The 21,588-nt window shown below is 35.0% G+C and overlaps 1 protein-coding gene across 5 annotated transcripts in view; it reads right to left on the reverse strand.

Annotated features, from left to right (window-relative positions):
* The window catches only part of PCDH7 (protocadherin 7), a 418,062-nt gene that overhangs the window by 217,949 nt on the left and 178,525 nt on the right, over positions 1 to 21,588 (reverse strand). For 2 of the 5 annotated variants that reach the window (XM_044225791.1, XM_044225793.1), the window contains exon 2: positions 6,546 to 6,738. In XM_044225791.1, coding sequence (XP_044081726.1) covers positions 6,546 to 6,738 — 193 coding nt within the window. Of the gene's footprint in view, positions 1 to 3,581; positions 6,080 to 6,521; positions 6,739 to 21,588 lie in introns of those variants that run through there. The other 3 variants (XM_044225789.1, XM_044225792.1, XM_044225794.1) reach the window with 2 other exon arrangements.

Here is a 21,588-nt window from a genome sequence, read left to right on the forward strand (position 1 = left end):
TGTTTCTTTACTATGCAAAAGATGCATAAGAGTGTTATTATATTTCAGCAACATCAAAATTGTTATACATATCCAGAAAAAAGTCAGAGAAGGAATGGAAGTACATAGAGTCTTTTGGCAAAAAAGAATGCAAAAAACATGGAGAGGATACCCTAACTAAAGAAGAAGCTAAACATAGAATGCATTATCTAACAAGTGTGCTGAAATTCGGATAAGCAAATGATTCGAGAGTCTGGAGGCAACAAAGAAACTAACTGACCTCTATAGTCACTTTGAGATTTGATGAGAGCTCATTCTATCCTCAAATGTCGTAAGGGTTCAGCAGAATGAACTAGTTTTAAAGGACCAGATTGGAATAAAAAGGATAATATGGCCACACATTTTATCAGTGTTAATTATTAATACTGAGATTAAAAAAGAAAGGGCTGAGAGTTCGGTAAGCATACTAATTTGACACTTTTTTTCAGCTTGTTTTCCCTGTCACTGTGAATATTTCTCAGTGGTTTGAAGGGAAACACACATCTGAAGGATATGCGCTCAACTGCAACACTGAGCATAAATGTAACGACATTTGAAAGTGAGAAAAGAGGGGGTGCCTGGGTGGCTCAGTGGTTTAAAGCCTCTGCCTTGGGCTCAGGTCATGATCCCAGGGTCCTGGGATCGAGCCCTTTGCTCGGCAGGGAGCCTTCTTCGTCTCTCTCTCTGCCTGCCTCTCTGCCTACTTGTAATCTTTGTCTGTCAAATAAATAAATATTTTTTTTTTAAAAAGTGAAAAAAGAATATAGGAAGGTAATAACGGCTTTTCCCCACCTTGAATGACAAAGGACAAAAAGAGTAGGGTTCATTCCGTCCTCTTGCCTGAGGACAGAATCTTCTTTTTCTTTCATTTCACATCCTTGATATATTTAAACATGTCTGCTCCTTGGTGTTACCCCTTGATGTGCCACAAAAATGAGAAATTGACTAAAAGGTATCCAAGGTGAGAATATGGTTCTTACCAATAATTTTAGAATTGCTATCTTTGTGAGACTAAACATTTTACTTATTTATTTTTTATTAACATATAATGTATTATTTGTTTCAAGGGTACAGGTCTGTGAATCACCATGAGACAAAACATTTTCATGATGCTTTCATGACTAAGCTATTCTGTTATGTCAAGTTTACCTGACGTTAATAATAATCAATATTATTTATCATTACTATTTGTATAATAGTAAATAATTCTACCACCAATGAATATGGGGAATTATTATGACTCATTATTTATTCATAAATTATTAGGTGTTATTATCTCATTCAGTTGCTTCCACAATAATAAGGTTTATTATTGAAAGAAGTGGGGCTAAGTGAGGTCAGAAAACTGCACTGCTGGGAAGAGAAAAAAAACAGGATTCAAACCAATGATATTAGATTTCAAAGCCTCGTTTTTAAACCACTATACTCTATCCACAACATTGTCTCTTCCCTAGGATAGTATCTTCTTTGGATTCTTTTAAACTGTGCTGTTCATTTACTGGAAAGCTGTGTACCATATCTTTATTGGAGACAGCCTCTGTAATCTCTTTCTATCTCTAATCACCATGAAGAAGCAGAAGTGAGTCAAGTCCTCCAGAAGTCAGGGAGGGGAGCATGTGGACTTGGGAGGCACAAACCCATGTCACAGAGAAGTAGAAAAGTACTACTTCTAGAAAAGTTCTACTTCTAAAAAGCAGAAGATTCAGTCCACCTCTGGCAATAGAGTGCCAGGCTGAAAAGCAGAACCATGCAAATGAGTCCTTTCCACGTATGCGAGTCTCTTCCTGCAGAAATTAAAAAAAAAAAAGGCAGGGGTGCATTGGCAGGGCATTTGTTTTGAGGTATTAGACTTACGCTATTAAGAAGTGTTTGAGCATCTTTGGAGAGATGGAAGACACAACCTTCCTACTTAATTCAATCTAACCGAAAACAAACTAACAGTGACTAGGTGGCAGGACCTTAAAAGTGACTGCTGGAAACTGGGTAGGTGGGAGAAAGGTAGAGAGAGAGAGCCCTTTATCCCACACAAAGTTATGAGTCTAGTCTCCATTCTCATTACCTTTGGTCATATAAAAACGGTACTTCATTTCCAATTTCAATCATACACATGTATTTTTTTTAATTTTTTATTTTTTATTTAAATTCCATTAATTAACATATAATGTATTATTCATTTCAGAGGTAGAGGTCAGTGATTCATCAGTCTTATATAATACCCAGTGCTCATTACATCACATGCCCTCTTTAGTGTCTATCACCCAATTATCCTATCCCCACTCCTGCCCCCTCCAGCAACCCTTAGTATTTCTGAAAGCAATGTGAAAATTCCACGGCAGATACAAAATGAGTTTGTGATGAACTCTACCATGGTTTAATACTCAAAACCAGTGTGCTCTAAATAATACTGAACACTTGTGGAATGAGGACAATGAATGAAGCAATGACTAAGCCTAACTTACATATTTCTGAAAAAGTAAGAAAGTATGGAATTGGGGGGCTCAGAAATATTAGTGTATAAAAATCAAAATTATCTTTCAAATATCTGAGAAAACCAAGAGACATAAAATTAATTAGGCATTTTAGAGTGGTCAATTTCTTTTTTTTTTTTTTTACTTTATTTAACTTTTTAAAATCTGCCCAAAGCCCTGTTTCTGATTTGGAGAGTAAAACATCTAAGGAAAATTGGATATAAAGAAAAAAATCACAGATTGCTGGATTTCTGTTAACCACCTTATAGATGATTAGAAGCAGATCCAGAAGGAATAAGTGACCTACCCAATCCTAAAGGCAAAATTGAGATTGGAGGTCAAATGGGGTACTTCCTTTATCTGAGTTTTTAAACACTGTATATGGTTACAGTACACATAGCAAAGCCAAATTGGACTTGCAAAGGTAATTCAGGGGGTAACTGAGAAGAATAAGTAGACTATGGTGTGAAGTCAAAGGTCAATTGTCAACTAACAATAGATCTAAAGAAACCGTTGAATACCACTCCAAGAGAAAATCTGAAGACAACTGCATGAGGTAGACAAGGGCAAGCTCCTGCATAGTCAATTTATGCTCTTAATGTGATGATGTTTTTAAACAATATTTGTTTTTCACTTGAATTATGAATTCATTATAATAGGTTTCAATTGTTTTAATATTTGCATTATCAAATATTTTATCATTACTCAACTTCCTACCATGAACCCCATATTTTAAAGTATCTTATCCCTTTGGTTCAGGTCATGATCTCAGGATTCTGAGATTGAGCCCTGCATCAGGCTCCACGCCGGCCATGGAGCCTGCTTAAAATTCTACCTCTCCTTCTCCCTCTGCCCACTCCCAATAATATATAATAAAATAAAATATCCTATCCCACTCAGTGTATTTTATTCAAATAATAATTAACTTATTTCCCCAATCTTATCAAAAGATCAACATGAGATCATCATAATATTAATAATAATTCATGAAGAGCAAAGAAAAATATATTAGTGATGTTTTTCATGAATTAATATCCAATTCATAACAAATTCTTGAAATATTTTTAATGACATCATTTCCATTACTGTTTTTCAGAGACCCAGGGATGTAAATACCTGAATCTGGAATTATTAAAATAGTAGGACTCATTCTAATTATTAAATTCAGGTTTTATGAAATTGTGTTGATTCTTACAGTGTATTCTTTTTCCTAAGCTGCTAAGAGAATAATCTTCATTCATCATTTGGCAGTAAGGTGGGTTGGAATGTAGGATAAAGCTTATTATAAAGCTTATTAATCCACAGGCCTTCTTTTTGAAATTGTGTTTATTATGCTAACGTATGGGAAGAAAATAAAAGCTTTTGAAGAACATAGTGTATTTCACTCCCTCTCTACTTAAATTTTCCTTCTAGTTATTTTAGTTATTTTTAGTTACTCCCTTACTCCAACATCAATGAAAACTTATTTTTATCATTAGCTGTTCTAACACATACCCAGGTAGCATCATGATGTTGGAATGTTTTATTATTGCACTGGAAATTATCCTCTAAACTTTACAATGGAAGTTAATCCAAAAAATCAGTTTTAACTGCATTGCTCACATAGGTTAAAATTCAAGGAAAATATTTGAGGTAATAATAATTAGGAACTAGGACAGCATCCAAAATTGTATTTTCATGGAAAATCCAATACAAATCCTGATTAAAACCTAACCAAGCAAAACACTGCAGATTACCTGGATTCCAATTAAATGCGACAAATGAATACTTGACAGGTTTCAATTCCAATTCTATTTATGTCAGAATGATCCATTAATATTGAAGATAAAATTACCAGAATTCAAGCAACACAATTGTACTCTATGGCTAGATAGAAATCTAAAAACTTGGACCCAACAAACTTATTCAAATGTCAACTACTGCATTTGGATCACCCAAAGTGAATCACATCTCCTTCTGTCATTACCTATAGAGCAGGGCTAACATGAATCACAGCTAACGGATAACAACTGATTATATAATACTGAATTTCAAGTGTCAGTCACATACAAAATCAGAAAAATCAGCTCTATTATGATATCTTTGCTGTTAACAAGACTAAAAACATGGTTATAGAAAATAACTAAAAGCCTTACTTGGCAAATGTTTCTCAGCAACTTTCTAGTTTCTTAACAAGTTCACCTGTTAAGTTTTCCATCTATGTTTCCTAAAAAGTAACCGATATGTGTTTACCATATATAATTATGTTTATTACTTGTCATTTCTTACTTATTTTAAAGGTGTTGAATCCACTTAAACTCAAAAAAGAGAAAAATAACATTAAAAGGTGAATATAATGACAATGATACAAAGTCCTTTCTGTTAATATAGCTGACATCCAAAACTCAAGACTTAATTGTACATTATGGTGTTTATTGTGAGATACTTTTTAAAACACAAATAAAATTGTTTCATATCATCAAAAGGTAATCACAGGTATAGGAATGTCCTTAGATCAATTCTGCCTTCCTAGGTGTGTGTGTGTATCTAATATTATTATAGTATTTTAATTTTTACTTTTGTGCAAAGCATTTCAATCATATTTGCCTTAGAAATATATTCATCAGCAATGCAATCCATACCAAAATTTTTATAGTCATTTAAAGAGATACTAAAAAAACTTAATTCTTAAAAACCACATCAAGCTCCCATCCACATAAGCATACACCACCATACACACAGATAAGCATGCCTTTATAGCCATAAGGCAAAATGCCATTTGAACTCTGGATTATTAATCAAGAGGGATATCAATCATCAGACCCTGATATCATATCTTTTCACCCAGATAACAGTGTGGAAAAATAATTATTTAACATGATTTAGTTTAGCCATAATTTCACTTGGGGTCATTTATAATCTATTACTCTCTAAGACTGGATTTTAATATTCATAGGTAAACTTCAAGAAAATCAGACTTTTCCTGCATTAATACGCTCTATTTGCATACCATCACTAAAGAAACTGGTATATAACGGAAAGTTGGGATGTCTTATTTCACTTGGGGGATGGGATGGTGAAAGACAAATCCATTTCAAGTTTTCGCTAGAGATAAAAATGCGTGATTCCCCTTCCTTCCCCTACATATAACCAAATCTCTTTTTACATTTGAAATAATAATAAAATTGATATAAACTTTACCATTCCATTATTTCACACAAGCCTACTCCTCAGGCATTTACTTATAACCTGAAATCCAAAAAAATACGTCATTTAATTGTTTGGGGGAACATAAACAAGTGTGAGAAGATTTATAAATATTATTTGCAATCTAACTTTATAACTTAAAAGAAAGTGTATAGGAGGCCAATTGTTGTGGTCCTCATGAGAATCATTTCACAACAGGATAGGAACATATAGAACTAAAATTTGCTTTCTTCTTTTTACCTTGCACAAAAATGAAAGAAAAAAAAAACACGATGTATACTTAAATGAGAAGGGAGTTCTTATAGGATTTACAATACATTTCTGGAGAATAAGATAACACTGTTCTTGTTTGACTCCATTTCAGCTATCACTCAAAAAGAGAGGTTCACAAATGCTTTAATAAATACCTAGGAAAAGAAAAAGCAAGGTGTGTTTATTGTCATTTCCTTTCACTAAGGCTGGACAATTGCATTTGAAGAAATAGTTGCATGACAAAAATGAATAGAAGAAAACAATAACACAAGACCTTTCTCAGTGGCTATTGTTTAGGTATTATGAATTAATTTAGGTTTTTTTTTTTTTTTTCATAGCAGGTACTACTCTGATTTATTTGGAAATGTGTTTATTTCTGACAGGCTGTTTTAAAATGATGGTGCAAGTTCGGTGAATTTTATCTGCAAGGTTATGTTCCTTTATTTGGCATTTCTGTCCTTTAGCAAATATTTATTTTTTTAGATAAAATAGTTTTAGTGTCAGCTATTTTATTTGGGTTTTAGACTGACCCTTGCAAGTTTACTTATTATGGCTCACTAGCGTGATTATGTGTGTGGATGCTGTGTTTGCCCCTACCATTTTCCATATGCTCTGCCTCACCAACACTGCCATCCGGCGTGGTCCTTTCATAGTTGTCCTCTGGGAGTGGAAGGGCACCCAGCCTTGGCCCTGATGAACTCTTACTGCTTGGTGTCTCTGACTCCTCCAGCCCGCTGTCATAGCAACTCTGCAGTGACCCCTGATGTGGGTCCTGAGGCTGACTCACAACAGAAAACGTCACTCTACGAAATGGCTGCAAAAGAAAAGATTCTGAATGTCACTAAAATATAAGATTGTAAATGATTTTATCAAACAACACATACATTGCATACATCAAGGATTACTGACGACTAATTCAAAACAAAATGCTTAGAGCTGTTGAAAGCTATTTGGTTAACTGCATTCTCTGAGGCAAGGCCTAGAACTTAGATTTTATTATGGAGAAAAACCAAACCAAACCAAACAAAAAACACGAGAAATTCCCCTTCTGAAACAGAGATAAGAAAATGGCAATTTCACTAAAACACACATTTAAATCTATGTGAGTCCCACATGGTCAACCTTCTTCTGTTCTGTAGTCGTCACTTCAAATATGCTTTTCACAATAGACTCTATAAAAACAAATGTCATTGATTTGGGAAAGCAATAAATATTGAAGTAATCATTGCAAGAATTCATTCTTTAAACCTTCAGCTTTAAAAACTTTGTCTATATGATATAATGGTTTTAAAATGAGTGTTCCAACAGGTGCATTAAACTATTTAAGGTACAACTGATAAATAGGAATTTAGATGCAGTGCTAGAAAACAGGAATATATTTCTTACCTCAGTAATATTAAAAACTGTAAAGGTGGTATTAAAATAATAGATAAACCTTTCTTTAACCAGGGAATACAAAATAAACCAACAAGCTTAATTGTATGCGCTTAAGACTGTTTACAGTTTGTTCAAAACCAGAAAGTTACATCATGTACTGTCTTTAAATTGTATCTTTAAAGTGTTGCATATTTTTATCCAGTTGGATCTCACAATTTACTATGGTATTGAAGTCAGCTGCACTGAAGATTTACTATGTGTAGAATTTACAGATTATTGTAACTACAAAATAAATTGAAAGCTTTCGTCTCATTCAGAGAACAAACTGATCTCATGCATTGATAGTGCTACATACATAATAATTGGAAAAAACAATACAAAAATTTTCTGGAATAGCTGTCTGAGATTATCCTTGGAAATAGTTATATCCATTAAAGATTCTTGCATTTTTTGAAAATAGCAATTTTTAAACATATAATTCATCTGGTTCTTTTTGATATAAAGCATAAAACTAACATTGCCAGAAAATAGTGAGAAAGTTAAAAAACCCTTTTTGCACTTTTATAACTTGAATACTAATGATACAAATTACTAGTCACAACTGGACCAGTATAATTTTTAAAGTGTTAATGATAATCTACACATGTTGGTTATTAAAGAGAAAGTTATGAAGAGTTATGGAATTTCCTCCAAATTTTAAAAAATCAGTTTTACTACAGAAAAACACATGCTTCTGCAAATCTTCCTTGTATCTTGTCTCAGAAGACTTGCGAGGAATATTGTCCATTATTGGCATTCTTAACCAGTACCTTATCTTTCATGTATTTATTTGGAGTATACAAACGTCATAAAATTCTATATTCATTCTAGTTCAAAATCAATCTTTTAAAACCATTGAATCTTATTGTAAGGGAAAAACATTCAACGCACATTCTCTTCTTTATAATGTTTCACTGAATTGGAACTGCAGTAAAACAATTATGAAATATTTCTAGTACAAAAAGTATATATATAACATGGCCCCATATTTACTGGCAATAAATTCTAGAAACAGTAATCTTATTTAACTAATAATTCTCACATTTCTTTACAGTAGCATGACGTTTCATATATACAAGTAAATATAAAAATTAATTTGTATTTGTTATGCTTTATCTTATGTGCACATATTTTCTTTTAATTATTTTCTATTTATCACTCTCAGCAAATTATCTGGATTTCTTCAGTCTCATCTAAGAAACAAGGCTGCTGATAGTTTCCTAAAACCACATTGCTCTGCATACAGAAAACACTCAGTAAATACTACTGAACAATGAGATTTAAATGACAATACTGAATTTAGGAAAGCACTCCATTGGTTATTCAGACATATCCTTTCGAGACACAGTAATGGGTTAATATACACACGTAAAGAAAGAGAGTGGGAGAAAGGAGGATCAAATACTTTTCTTGATTTTACTTTAATGGCTCTCAAATCTTTTAGAATCAGTCTTCATTAACCCAAAAGGAATGATCAAAATGAATACAGAAACACATAATTTGTCAACAAGTTGACAAAGGAAAAAATAAGAAATTATGAGAAATGTTGTTACATTTTGATATAAAAATAGAAGAGAGGGTGATGTTTAGCTGAAGGTAGTAAACTCAGAACCTGTGATTAAATGCTAGTTCCACCGAAAGTAGTGATAGGACAGCACAAAGGTGATAGGTTATGTTTGCAATGAAAAAATGTCAAAAATAAAATAATATTTTTTCTATCATGTACTGTATAACAACTTCTATGAATCTGTGTATTTTCTTCATTTCTTACCCTATACTGATTGTATATTAATTTTCACAAATTATTTAGGTTGCATATTAAATTTAACGATGAAAGAAAAGTTATTATAAATTTAAAATGCTAAGATCTATTTATATAATAACAAATATTTAGATTCATAAATGCTTCATTTTGTGTGAAAAGCTTTTTAAAAAAAATAACGTGTAATGGAGGAAACAAAAATAATTCATAATAAAAATCCAAAATAAAGAATATCACATAATGGCTCATGAAAGACCCCATCATTTTTAACCACATTTAATATAATTCCATTAGAATTCAACAATACAATGTCAGCATTATATTACTATCTCAAGCTCTATTTTGATAAAATTCTTGGGGCAAAGTATTTGATTTGGCAATGTGAACAAGTCAGTGTAGAATCCTAACTTCCGAAGGAAAACTCATTGGTGCAAGGGTTAAGCTTTGATTCCAATGGTAAATCAGATACAAACTAGATAGATAGATGTTAGGTAGAGCCAGAGAAACAGATTGATGGGCAGACAGACAAGTATTTACATACCATCAGTCATCATCAGATTGGGTCTATTGAGAAGATAGGTTTTATAGCGTAAGTTAAGATAGATAATTCACATGATTTATATATTCTAGAAACGTTGACTAAATAAGAAATGTAAAGTGCTGTGTTGACTGTGTGACATGACAGAGAGAATGGATTTGCATTATATATGTACCTATCACTGTTTGTTATTCATACTCTAGAGTGGTTAATGTGGGGATTCCTAAACTTAGATGTGCCTTAGAATGGCCCAGAAAACTTGCGAAAAAACATAAAGCCAAGACACGGTTTCAACTTAGACCCAATGAATCAGCATTCCGGGTGGGACTGGATATCAGTAGTTTGTAAAGTCCCTCTGCATAACGAAGAGGGACTTATTTGAAGAAAGAGGAAGGAGAAACCCTACAAATGAAAGCAGACAAAAACAAACAAACTATACCAAAAAGCCAGGTGGTCCCTTAAATGCTCATGGGTAGTGTTTCCCTGGAGAGTTACTAGAACCATGGCTCCATCTTGAGATGCAAAAGTATGGACATGAAGACTTGCTGTGACCTGAGCTATCTGAGCTTTCTCTTTTTCTGTCCAGAGTGATGCTTGGTTTCTTGTCTTGCAAAGACAATGTGGTCTTTTTCAAGAAAAAGAAAAAGAAGAAAAAAGCACAAGAGGATGAGAAAGAGTGTCAGTCTTCTAGCATGTTGAAATGGTGAGGATGTGTTCAAAAAGTAAATAAGTAATGCAATAAAGGGGTCAAGAAAAGCATTCCTAAAATTATGAGTGGAAAATTGGTGACAGTTATACAGAAGAGGGAGTGTTAATCAAAGATTCTAGGGAGGAAATGAATGATCTAATTGAATGAATGAGATTGAAGACATGATTTGACAGTGTTGTGCAAAAGAGTAGGAAGAAGAAATGTTGGAGGCAGAGAAATTATGCTAGAAAACAGTGAACTTTGGAGAAACAGCAATGGCGAAGGGCAGCAAGGCCATTATAAGATATAGCTGTTTGGATTTAGACATCGTTTCACCATATCTACGTTTGTTCTATATTCATTATAGGGTCTTAGGGTTTTGCGGGTGTCCCAACAATGGTTCTACAAATTTAAGAATTCTGAAATCAAATATGTGTATAAAAACAGATAATATAGAATATGATTAAGTTTCCAATGAAACTGATCTATCAAAATGCCAAGAAACCTGCTTAGGATTAGGATAGGCATTGCAAAGGAGGGAGTTGTGGGTTGAGACTTCTAAAATAATTTTGATAGGTAACATATATTTGAGGGATCAATTATAGATTCCACATTTGGGGGCAGCAGCAAAATATTAAAAAAGGGGGGGTTGATAAGAAAAACAGATCACTTTTGAAACTTGGAAGGATTAGAAGCAGTTCATTTTTGGAAAGAAAGAAAATCTATATAATCAAATTCATCACAGACACGGAGAGGGATTATGACTACCATATATTCGTAGGATTCATCCATTAGAAGGTCATTGTTACCTTAAAATCTCTAAACTGTGAAGATTAATCTATGAGATTAGAGCAAAGGAAGTAAAAGATCAATTTGTAAATACATGAGGAAATGGAGCAAGAGGGAACAGACTCCTAATTTTCAAAGCATGACATAAGAGAGTAGTAGGATTGCAGTTAAAAAAAAAAAAGATTTGTGTAAAGAGTTTTATTTATTTATGCTCATTTTTATCTTTTTCTTCATGGTTACCGAAAGCATTTGCCTTAAGGTAAATATTTGAAGACACAAGCAAAAAGCCTCATAACATAAGGTACAATGGGAATGAATGAAATCAGAGAAGGTAAGTAAGCTAAGAATTAAGAGAAAAGTTAAATTAAAAATGAAATTACAGGGGCGCCTGGGTGGCTCAGTGGGTTAAGCCGCTGCCTTCGGCTCAGGTCATGATCTCAGGGTCCTGGAATCAAGTCCCGCATTGGGCTCTCTGCTCAGCAGGGAGCCTGCTTCCCTCTCTCTCTCTGCCTGCCTCTCCATCTACTTGTGATTTCTCTCTGTCAAATATATAAAATCTTTAAGAAAAAATAAAAATAAAAATAAATAAATAAAAATAAAATAAAATTACAAAGGTAAGGTAAACAGTAAAACATGTCGGGTAATTGCATGTATTGTGTGTGTGTGTGTGTGTGTGTGTGTGTGTGTGTGTGTTGTGTGTGTGTGTGTGAAAAATGTTATGTTAGAAATAATAGAAAAAGGAAAATTTTATTCCAAACAATCCTATAGATCGCTATTGAACTCAGAAAAGTTAGCTGACCTTTGGTTCTTATGCCTTAGGCTCAAGATCTGTAAAATGGAGCTAATAATACCTGCCCCTTACTAATTTAAATTCTCCGAGAAATGATGAGATGGTTTATAAAAAGAGCCTTAAGCTCCCTCAAAGACATATACTATAAAAGGTATCATACCTCAAACCACAGCTATGTAAGTAGAGTGATATTTCCCATTATGTTTTAGGTTTTGTTTTGTTTTGTTTTTTCCTTGTCTGCTTGTGTTTTGCTGTTGTTGTTTTTTTTAAATATAAAGCTGGCTCAGTAAGTCACCAAGTTTCTAAATGGAATTTTAAAAATTCATATGAAATTTCAAACCCAGTTATACTATTAATGCAGTGCTTTTATTGTCCTATATGCAAGTTATTTGTAAAACAAATACGTACATACAATGACACCAATTTTTCAAAAGGTATTTGCATCTAATCATCAACTGGGCATGAATATGTCTACAGTCACTTATTTGGGAATGCCATTTATCAACTATTTTTTGTCCCCATTTTGACACAGAGAAGAGTTGCAAATGAAGACACACCCTACTATAGGGACTTTTCAAATATTTTAGAAGTTGTGACAAATATATTCAGTGGTAACTCCAGATAATATGCAATTCTGGGCATAAAGTGTATCTTCATTGTTATCCCAGGCTCCAGCTGATAGAAGTACATTCAGGTTGGTGTTGCTTTAAACCCCTATAGACTTAGAATAAACATTCTCCATTCTTGTATAACTTTATTCACTTTGAATTCTGAAAATCTACGGTTCACTTGGGAAATAGGCAGAAGTGCTAATGGGGATGTCTTCTATCTTCTAATTTGCCTACTGTGGGGGACCCAGAATGGATGCCTCTTTCTTCTCTCCCAAATTCACTGGAAGCGTTCATGAGCCCCTTGTAAGAGATGTGTGAATGCAGTTACCGTTTCCATATAAAATTAATCACACAGACTGGAAAGGACAAACACAGCAATTAAGGATTTAAGTCAGGTGCTGTGGGTTTCGCAATGTAACATTCAATAAATACATTTGCTCATTCATATTTTTGATGCTTTCTTTTCTGGAAAATGTGAGCAGATGCTAAAACTGATACATCAGTATATTTAGGATTAGGAGAAATACAGCCTGCTTGATGAGGAAAGGAGTTAGATCATATTTTGGCTATAGAATAAGGCTTGTTACCTAAAGACATTATTGCAAGGGGTAAAGCATTCATGACGGGAAAATGTGGTGAGCATTTGATTCATTATTCGTTATAAAATTGATCTGCTTACTTGATAATGCAAATTATCAAACAGTAAACTTAAATCTAGACAGTCTAACAGGCTTACAGGTCACACGAGATGTTATCACAATTTCTACTTCAAATATGAACTACCCCAGATTTCATCCTGCTCTTATCTAGAGGGTTCAAAGGAGGTCAAGTCAATACATTTCACATTCATAAAAGAGAGAATTGAAGCAATGTTCAAAAAAAAAAGAATTTAGCTATCTAGAAAGTTGATGTCAAATTTTACTATAAGTACAACTGTCTCATTTTTATTTTATCTTGCAGATTCACTAATTTTTTAAGTTTTAAAGACCTATCAAATCACATCTTTTTTGAAAGTATTGACATAAGAACATGTATTCTTTTTTTTTAAGATTTTATTTATTTATTTGACAGACAGAGATCACAAATAGGCAGAGAGGCAGGCGGGGATGAGGGGGTGGGTGGGAAAGCAAGCTCCCTGCTGAGCAGAGAGCCCCATGTGGGGTTCGATCCCAGGACTCTGGGATCATGACCTGAGCTAAAGGCAGAGGCTTTAACCCACTGAGCCACCCAGGCACCCCACATGTACTCTTCATAACCTGAAACTTTGAGAAAATTAATTTTGAAACTAACTAATGTGCTCTTCTGTTTTCAGAATACAATCACTGTCAAATATGTATGGCATTACTAGATGAGACCTATTAAAAAAAAATGTTCATGAGAAAGTTCATTGATAGTTTCTGAAAAACAACAGAGATCACATGCATATTTACAAATACACGATAGTAATAAAACTTTTGTTTTTATTCATTCTTAATTATTAGATTGATTAAAAAGAGGACTATCATACCATGAAAGCATATATGATGTCCCACAATCAGACACAATTAAAAATATTTGCCTTCTGCCTACATTAGCAAAATCTTCCTGGTTACAACCCATACAATAAATACTTAGGGTTTACTTTGATCAGACAGTGACCAATTTTAGAAAAGGGAAAACTATGAAGGTGAACTTTGGGAATATCCTGTTATATACACTACTTATAATAAAAGGAAAAACATAGTATTGGGGTAAGAGTGCAGAAGCTCTTCTCTTGGAGTATATTTCTTATAACCTAGTGACACCACATTTATGGGGATTTTATCTCCAAGCGGATAGGACACTATGGATGCCAGTGGAAAGAACTTCAAGTTAAATCTCTTTCCTTATTGAATACTGCTCTGTGTCTTACAGACAACTTTATGGAGAACTTTAAATCCGCACCTTCCTTTTTAGCTTCAATAGCTTCTTCATAAATCGTCTCCTTATCTGGAACTCACATACAGCTGTCTCAGTCACATCAATTACTTCTGAATGGGCTGAGAAGGCTTTTTTTTTTTTATTTTTTCCAATTCACTTAGTTACGTCCATCAAACAGATTTCTAATGACTCTCTTTGTCAGTCATAAAGCACTGAAGCAGGCATGGAGCAGAACATTGCAGCATTCATAAGGAACACTACGTTTTATTTTTAAAGAGGATCTATCTAAGACCGTGAGATCTTTTCTTGCAAAGGCACAGGTACTCAGTTAATCTGCAAACATTTTCAACTGACGTCAGTGGCTACTGGACAAACATATCTAGGATTCCATAGCACTTTAGATGGAATATATCTGGCAGGACCTTCAAAGAAACCTTAATCAGGTCTTTTAAACTTTTTAGGGGCATCTTCTTTTGCTCACATCTCAATATTTTTCCATACTTCAAACAGTTTTTTCTTTCTTTCAAGTCAATAGCAGATGAAAGGGTATTAAAAAGAAACATGTTGAAACAGTTGGGCTAGTTAATTAAAACACTCATTTGGGGAAAGAGAAGTTAACTAACTGCATTTATTTCTTTTGACTTGCATGCAGTTTCATGTTTGACACTATTATTTGTTCCACAGAAAACTAAGAATGCAGAGGATACTTGGTAGTTCTTAGTCCAGTAGATTACAAAATACTTACTACTGCAAAGGAACAATGATTGTTGGTATTAAAACAGTAGCCACTATGTACTGGAAAAGTGTTACTTATTTTACTTATGCTGTAACTTCTACTCATGTCATCCCTACCTGGGTCCTACTATATTCTGATTTGGGGAGTGGAAACAAAATAATGAATTTCAGTATTTACTGCAAGAACTACTCTAGACTTAAAATACAAATGGGTCTCCTATTTCTCCCCCATAATGAAAACTAACAGGAAACAGAATAGACAAAGCCTATAATTCTTAGTAAATGCATGCAAACATTTTCTTTCCCCTGAAACTCCAAAAATAGATATTATGCTTTAAAACCAAATTGTAGATCCTCCATATTGCCAACACAATTGCTTGACCTATCTTTTGCTCTATTTGCTGACTTCTATTAAACCTAGCCCAGGATTAACAAACATTTTCTGTAAAGGGCCAGAAAGTAAATATTTGGGGCTTTGTAGATCATAGTCTCTGCCACAACTCAACTCTGCTATTGTAGTGCAAAAAGATCCACTGAAGAGACGAATGAATGAGTGTGGCCATGTTCAAATAATACCTTATTTATGGAAATGAAAATTCAAATTTCATATAATTTCCTCACTCTGTGAAATGTTACTTAAAATTCTTTTCAACCATATAAAAGTGTAAAAAATTAAATTTAAAAAAATACAATTTTTCTGTTGTCATAACATTTTTAAATGTCACTGTGGACCGTGGTGCCCTCATAAACACTGTTTATCCATTATACCTCTGTTTCAATGACAGTGCCTTGAATATAGTCTATATTCAATTGTCATTCACTAACCTGTATTGCTATTTCTTGTCCTTTTTGGAAATAACTCTGAATGGGGGACTCAGGAGAATTGGATTCAAGCACTGGCTCTGATATTAAGTGTGAAATCTGGGGAAAAGACTAATCTTTCAGCTTTAGCATTGTAAACCTTAAAATGAAGACGCTGTGGCCAAAGATAGTTAATATCTTTCCAGTTCTTTAATTCTCTGAAACTGTAAGAAGATAGGTGTGTTGAATGAGTGAATAAATGGTTGAATTCAGTGATTTTAAAGTAGACTTTGCTCACCTATTAAAAAATTCCTTAGAACACTGCAGGCAAATACCAATGTGTCTTGGAATGCATTTACTCAGTGAATAAAGATCATGAACCAAAATATGCATAATAATCAAACATTTTAGTCAATTACCTTAATGAAAAGCTACAAAGATGGTACAGTTCCCTCAGGCTTGCCATTTTTGTGAAGAAGTAGAGACATTCATTTGAAACCTCAGCTCCATGGAATATGTTGGCCTAATTCTTACCTATCTTCTGAAACCACCTCTCCTGTGATTCCTTCTTCACTGAATAAAAACATTTAGTTCTAAGGTGCCTGGGTGGCTCAGTTGGTTGAGAACCCAACTGCTGATTTCTGCTCAGGTCATGATCTCAGGGTCTTGGGATTGAGCCCCACGTGGAGCTCTGCACTCCTTCTGTTTCTCTCCTTCTCCTTTGCCTCCTGCTGCTCCCCACGTTTGCACATGCATTCTCTCTCTCTCTTTCTCTCTATAAAATCTTTCTCTCTATAAAATCAATCTTCTTAAAAATGTTGAGTTCCTACTGTGTGCTAAAGTCTGTGAGATCTCACTCATCTCTCCAAAGGTATGATTCCTACAGCAGAGGTTAGCAAGGTTAGTATGAAATGGGATGGTGACACATGCTGGGCGGTGATTGGATTACACCTCCCATTTCGTTTGAGACCCTAGTAGTCCCTTGTAAATTTCCATGTTTACACTGACAGAGAAGCAGGAAAGCAGAGGGAGTCCTAGTTAGGAAAAGAGAATATTGACAAGCAGCTAATGAGAAAAATGCTATCTTCAAAACGGCATTCAATCCAACAAAGACTTATTAAGCACTTGCTTTGTGCCTACCACTGTGCTGAAAAATCTACATGCTGCAAATTCAGGCATTAAGCTCAGTTGGGTAAGTGTAGATTAATCACAGCAAAGCACTCAGAATACAAGCAGAGGTTTCTTTTTTTTCTTTTTCTTTTTTTTTTCTTTTGCTATTGTGATAATCATCAAAAGCTCAGTTCACATGCCGCTCCGTTGCTTTGCATGACTACTCTACACACCTATGGAGTTCCAGAGGCAGCTGAATGAGGTCGATAAACCTATGTCTTATGGCACGCAGCTGGAGTTAGTCTGTAGCGGTTCAAGGGAGCAGCACTGAAGACCCAAGTGGAACTGAACGAAAAATGCCCAGGCTTCCAGCGACTAAAACATCAAAAATGAGCAAATAGACAACAATAACAAAGATGAAAAACAGCCTTTCAAAAGCTACCTCCTAAAATACACAGAAGCTAAGAAGTGCAGAGAGAAGCCTGCCTCGCCTGTGCCAGACTCAATTCTCCCAAAGTAAAGTGAATGAAAACGAAATGTGCATTTTCTGAGGCACTCAAACAGATGCTCTGGATTGTTGTCTCTTTTTTCCTTCTCCGTCGTAGACATTTCATCCAAACTGCACCTGGTGAATCTGTTTAGGAAACTATATACACTTAAAAACATTTACTTTTCCTTTTCTACAGAATGGAATGTTGTGCCCTTAAGTAGCTTTCCACGGTCTGGGTGGATTAAAATGTCTGACAGGAATCAAGACAGACAAAGGGAGTAAGGCTCTGAAGTGTTACTTAGGCATTTAATTATTAAACTGAGTTGAAACCTGACCCTTGAGCCGGAAGATTCTGCTATACAGGTGAACCTTGCGCTAGCCCGGTGAACGCATATTCTCGGCCACCCCTGCCAGCTTACTTGTTGCACCTTGTTTCTTGCACTTTAGTAAAAGAGAAACTACCCGTGTCCATAAGGAAAAATGGATTGCATGGTCAGTAGATGGTAATTTTCCTTCTTCAGTGCAAGTCAAGGGACTCCAGAGAAATCAGTGGAAGTGGGTGTGGTGGGCAGAGAAATGTGCTGACGTCCACATCCTAATCCCTGGAAACTGTGAAGACAAAGCCTGACAGGCAAGGGGTGATTTTAAATGGCAGAGGGAATGAAGATTGCTCATCAGCTGGCCTTAAAATAGGGAGATTATATTGGATTACCTGGGTGGGCCCAATGTAACACCAAGGATTCCTATAAAATAGACAAGAAAGGCAAAAAAAAAAAAAAGGATATAAGAATGATGCAGTGTGAGAACTGTACTCGCCTTTGGTAGCTTGGAAGAGAGAAGAAAGAGCCACAGGCCAAGTCATACAGGTGGCCTCTGGAGGCTCTTAAAGGCAAAGAAGGGAACAGATTTTCTTCTAATGCCTCCAGAATAAACACTGCCTATCAACACCTTGACTGTTAGCCCAGAGAGGCCCATTCTGGCTTTCAGACCTCAAAAACTTTGAGGTAAAAAAATCAGCATAGTTTTAAGCCACTAAATTTTAGACAATTTGTAACAGCAGTAATAGGAAACTTAGAGAGTTAACCATGAATCGGATGTACGGTGGGAAGGAAATAGAAATGAAGCATTTGGGCTTAGGCTTCACGTTTATGAAAGAGGTGAGACTCCTCAGTCAAATGCGCATTGGTGTTCCATTCCTGGATCGCCCCACCTATAGGATGCTGAGAATTAGCATATCATTCTAATAATTATACTTATTTTATAAAACACTCAAATACACTGTGTTGCCTGTTTTATGTTGAAAGTGTTCCTTCAGGGTAAACATGTTAAAATCATCTTCTTAACCTTATTTTCACATTGATTATTCTTTGGGTACAGTGAAAAGACCAATACCAAACAAAACAAATTAAAAAAAAAAAAAGAAATGAAGCAGACTAGGTCTCTGTCCACTTATACATTTGAGGAAAAAACACTTCACATGATAACCTCTCTATTTTAAAGGTGCAGTAAAGGTCCAATTTCTTCTCCTATGTATAACAGGTCCTACACTGTACAGTGTTCTATAGCGGATCATGGTGAATTGAGCTCAAAATTTTGTCTGTAGATCAAAGATTTAGGTACCTGATAGAGGCACTAAAAAAAAAAAAAAAATCCATGAACTTGTAAAAAATCACCTAATCTACACTGGAAGAGTTAATAATTCCTAACTGGTGCCAAACTGTAGTTATCATATTTGTAGACATTACTTCTCATCTGTTTCCTTCTTTCTTTTTTGAAGATACTTATTTATTTATTTGAGAAGGGGAGAGAAAGAGAGAAAGTTCATACTGTCTGCTGAGCAGAGAGCCTGAGGGGGAGTGAGAAGCAGACTCTCCACCAAGAAGGGAGCCCAACACAGGGCCGATCCCAGGACCCCAGGATCATGATCAGAACTGAAGGCAAATGCCCAACCGACTGAGCAACCCAGGCACCCCTACCTTCTTTCTTATCTCCTTTTTGTTTTATGGTTGTGTAGTAAAGAAATTTTTAGGAGGATGAATTCTTCGTATAACAACTTGAGATTTTCAGAGGAAAGGAAATAAATAAATTCACCAAATAAATAATAAGTAAGCATGTTGGCATTTCATGAATCCTTAGAGAAATGAAGATACTCACAACTGGACTGTAACATGAAGCTTCAAAAGGAATTCTTATATAACACAGCAAGTAGCCAGAAACACTGACAAGAATTTAATTTTTAGCCATGATTTGAGAATGTGACCTAGATTATCTAATATTTGCCATATATAATTTTAATATTACATGCCACAAGAACAACTTATTTCATTTATCACTTCTTTGAGAAAATATGATTGAGTTATTAAGCTTATGGATAAGGGGCATTTTTAAATCTGAAAGTTAAACAAGCAAGTCCACAAGACAATAATGTTATAGGACAACCATATTTTACTACTAGTATTATATGGTTTTCTAAGCATTTGTACATTTCACATTTGGAAAATACTTGGTGAGCTATATCTAAAATAAAATATCTTATTGCTTTTTTTAACCTTAATTGCTTTTCAAAATCTCTGACTTCTTTCCTCCCACACAAGTTTATATACATTGCCATTTTATACACATTGCTTCAATGATTTCTTAATTTTCCCTTTAGAAGTACCAAAATTATAACACTTTGGTCACCCATAGTTTGTAAAATATATTATAGCATATTAAAGCGTTTAAGTCACCAATGCTTCTGTTCCTTGGATCTCATTATATGCATTCTATGTATTAAGAAATAACAATGATATGCTACGTAATTAAGTTAACTCATACTTTCAGAGATGCAACACTGTTTTGGTACCTCTCTCTATCTCTCTCTCTAAAGACTTGGGTGGCTCAGTCGGTTAAGCATCTGGGCCTTCAGCTCAGGTCAAGATCCCAGGGTCCTGGGATGGAGCGCTGAATCAGGCTCTCTGCACAGCAGGGAGCCTGCTTCTCCCTCTCCCTCTGCCTGCCGCTCCACCAGCTTATACTCTCTTTCTGTCAAATAAATAAATAAAATCTTAAAAAAAAATAAAAACTTCAGGTTTTTAATGACCACTCCTTATATGGGAGGATTGTGAATTAACTAGGGTTGGCATATGTTGTCTTTACCCAGTTTGACAGAGAACCCTGAAGTAGAACACAGCTGAGTAAAAGACGTACACTGATCAACAGAAAGAGAAACCTTCTGAGGGGTAATCAGGAAATGGTAGCAGACATTTTCTGGGATATACTGAAAGAAGACAAAGCCTCCTTAATGATTTAGTTGACAAAGTGTACTTAAAATGCATAGTGATTGGAACTGGGGCACCTGGGTGGCTCAGTTGGTTGAGCTTCTGACTCATGGTTTCAGCTCAGGTCATGAATTCGTGGGTCATGTGATCAGGACTTGCATCAGGATCCACACTCAGTGGGGGATTGTGCTTGAAGATTCTCTCTCTCCTTCTGCCCCTCCCCACATTTGCTCTCTCATGTGAGTGCTCTCACTCTCTTAAATAAACAAATAAACCTTCAAAAAAATGCATAGTGATGTTCCTTAACACTCATTGGTTGCTTACTGTGTATCCATTCAAAGCTTATTTAATTGTCACCATAGCACTATGGAGTAAATGAGGAAACCGATGCCCCTGTAGGTAACTTGCCCATAGTCACACAGTTGCTAAGCGATCCACAGGTTAGTTCTTATTCACCAAGCAATAGCTTGGCCTTGACAGACTGCTGAGAAGTTAACATACAGACAATGAGACTTCGTAGGTATTGACAAGAGCACTGGTTCTTGGCCCTGATGAGTTAACTTAAAAGTAAACCTGGAGAACTCAAAAGAACAAGTCCTCAGCAGAATAAAGACAATTATTTCACCCACTTCTGGTAAAGGTTTTTCAGCGGTTCTTTAGGTTCAATAATTAGACATTCAGATTTGAACTCCACTGGACATCGCCTATAGGTCAGCATTACATTCAAGCCACTTGTAAAGGAAAAGATAAGTACTTCACCTTTCACTATGTGAGC

This window comes from Neovison vison, chromosome 11 (assembly GCF_020171115.1).
Source record: "Neovison vison isolate M4711 chromosome 11, ASM_NN_V1, whole genome shotgun sequence".
Taxonomy (NCBI): Eukaryota; Metazoa; Chordata; class Mammalia; order Carnivora; family Mustelidae; genus Neogale; species Neogale vison.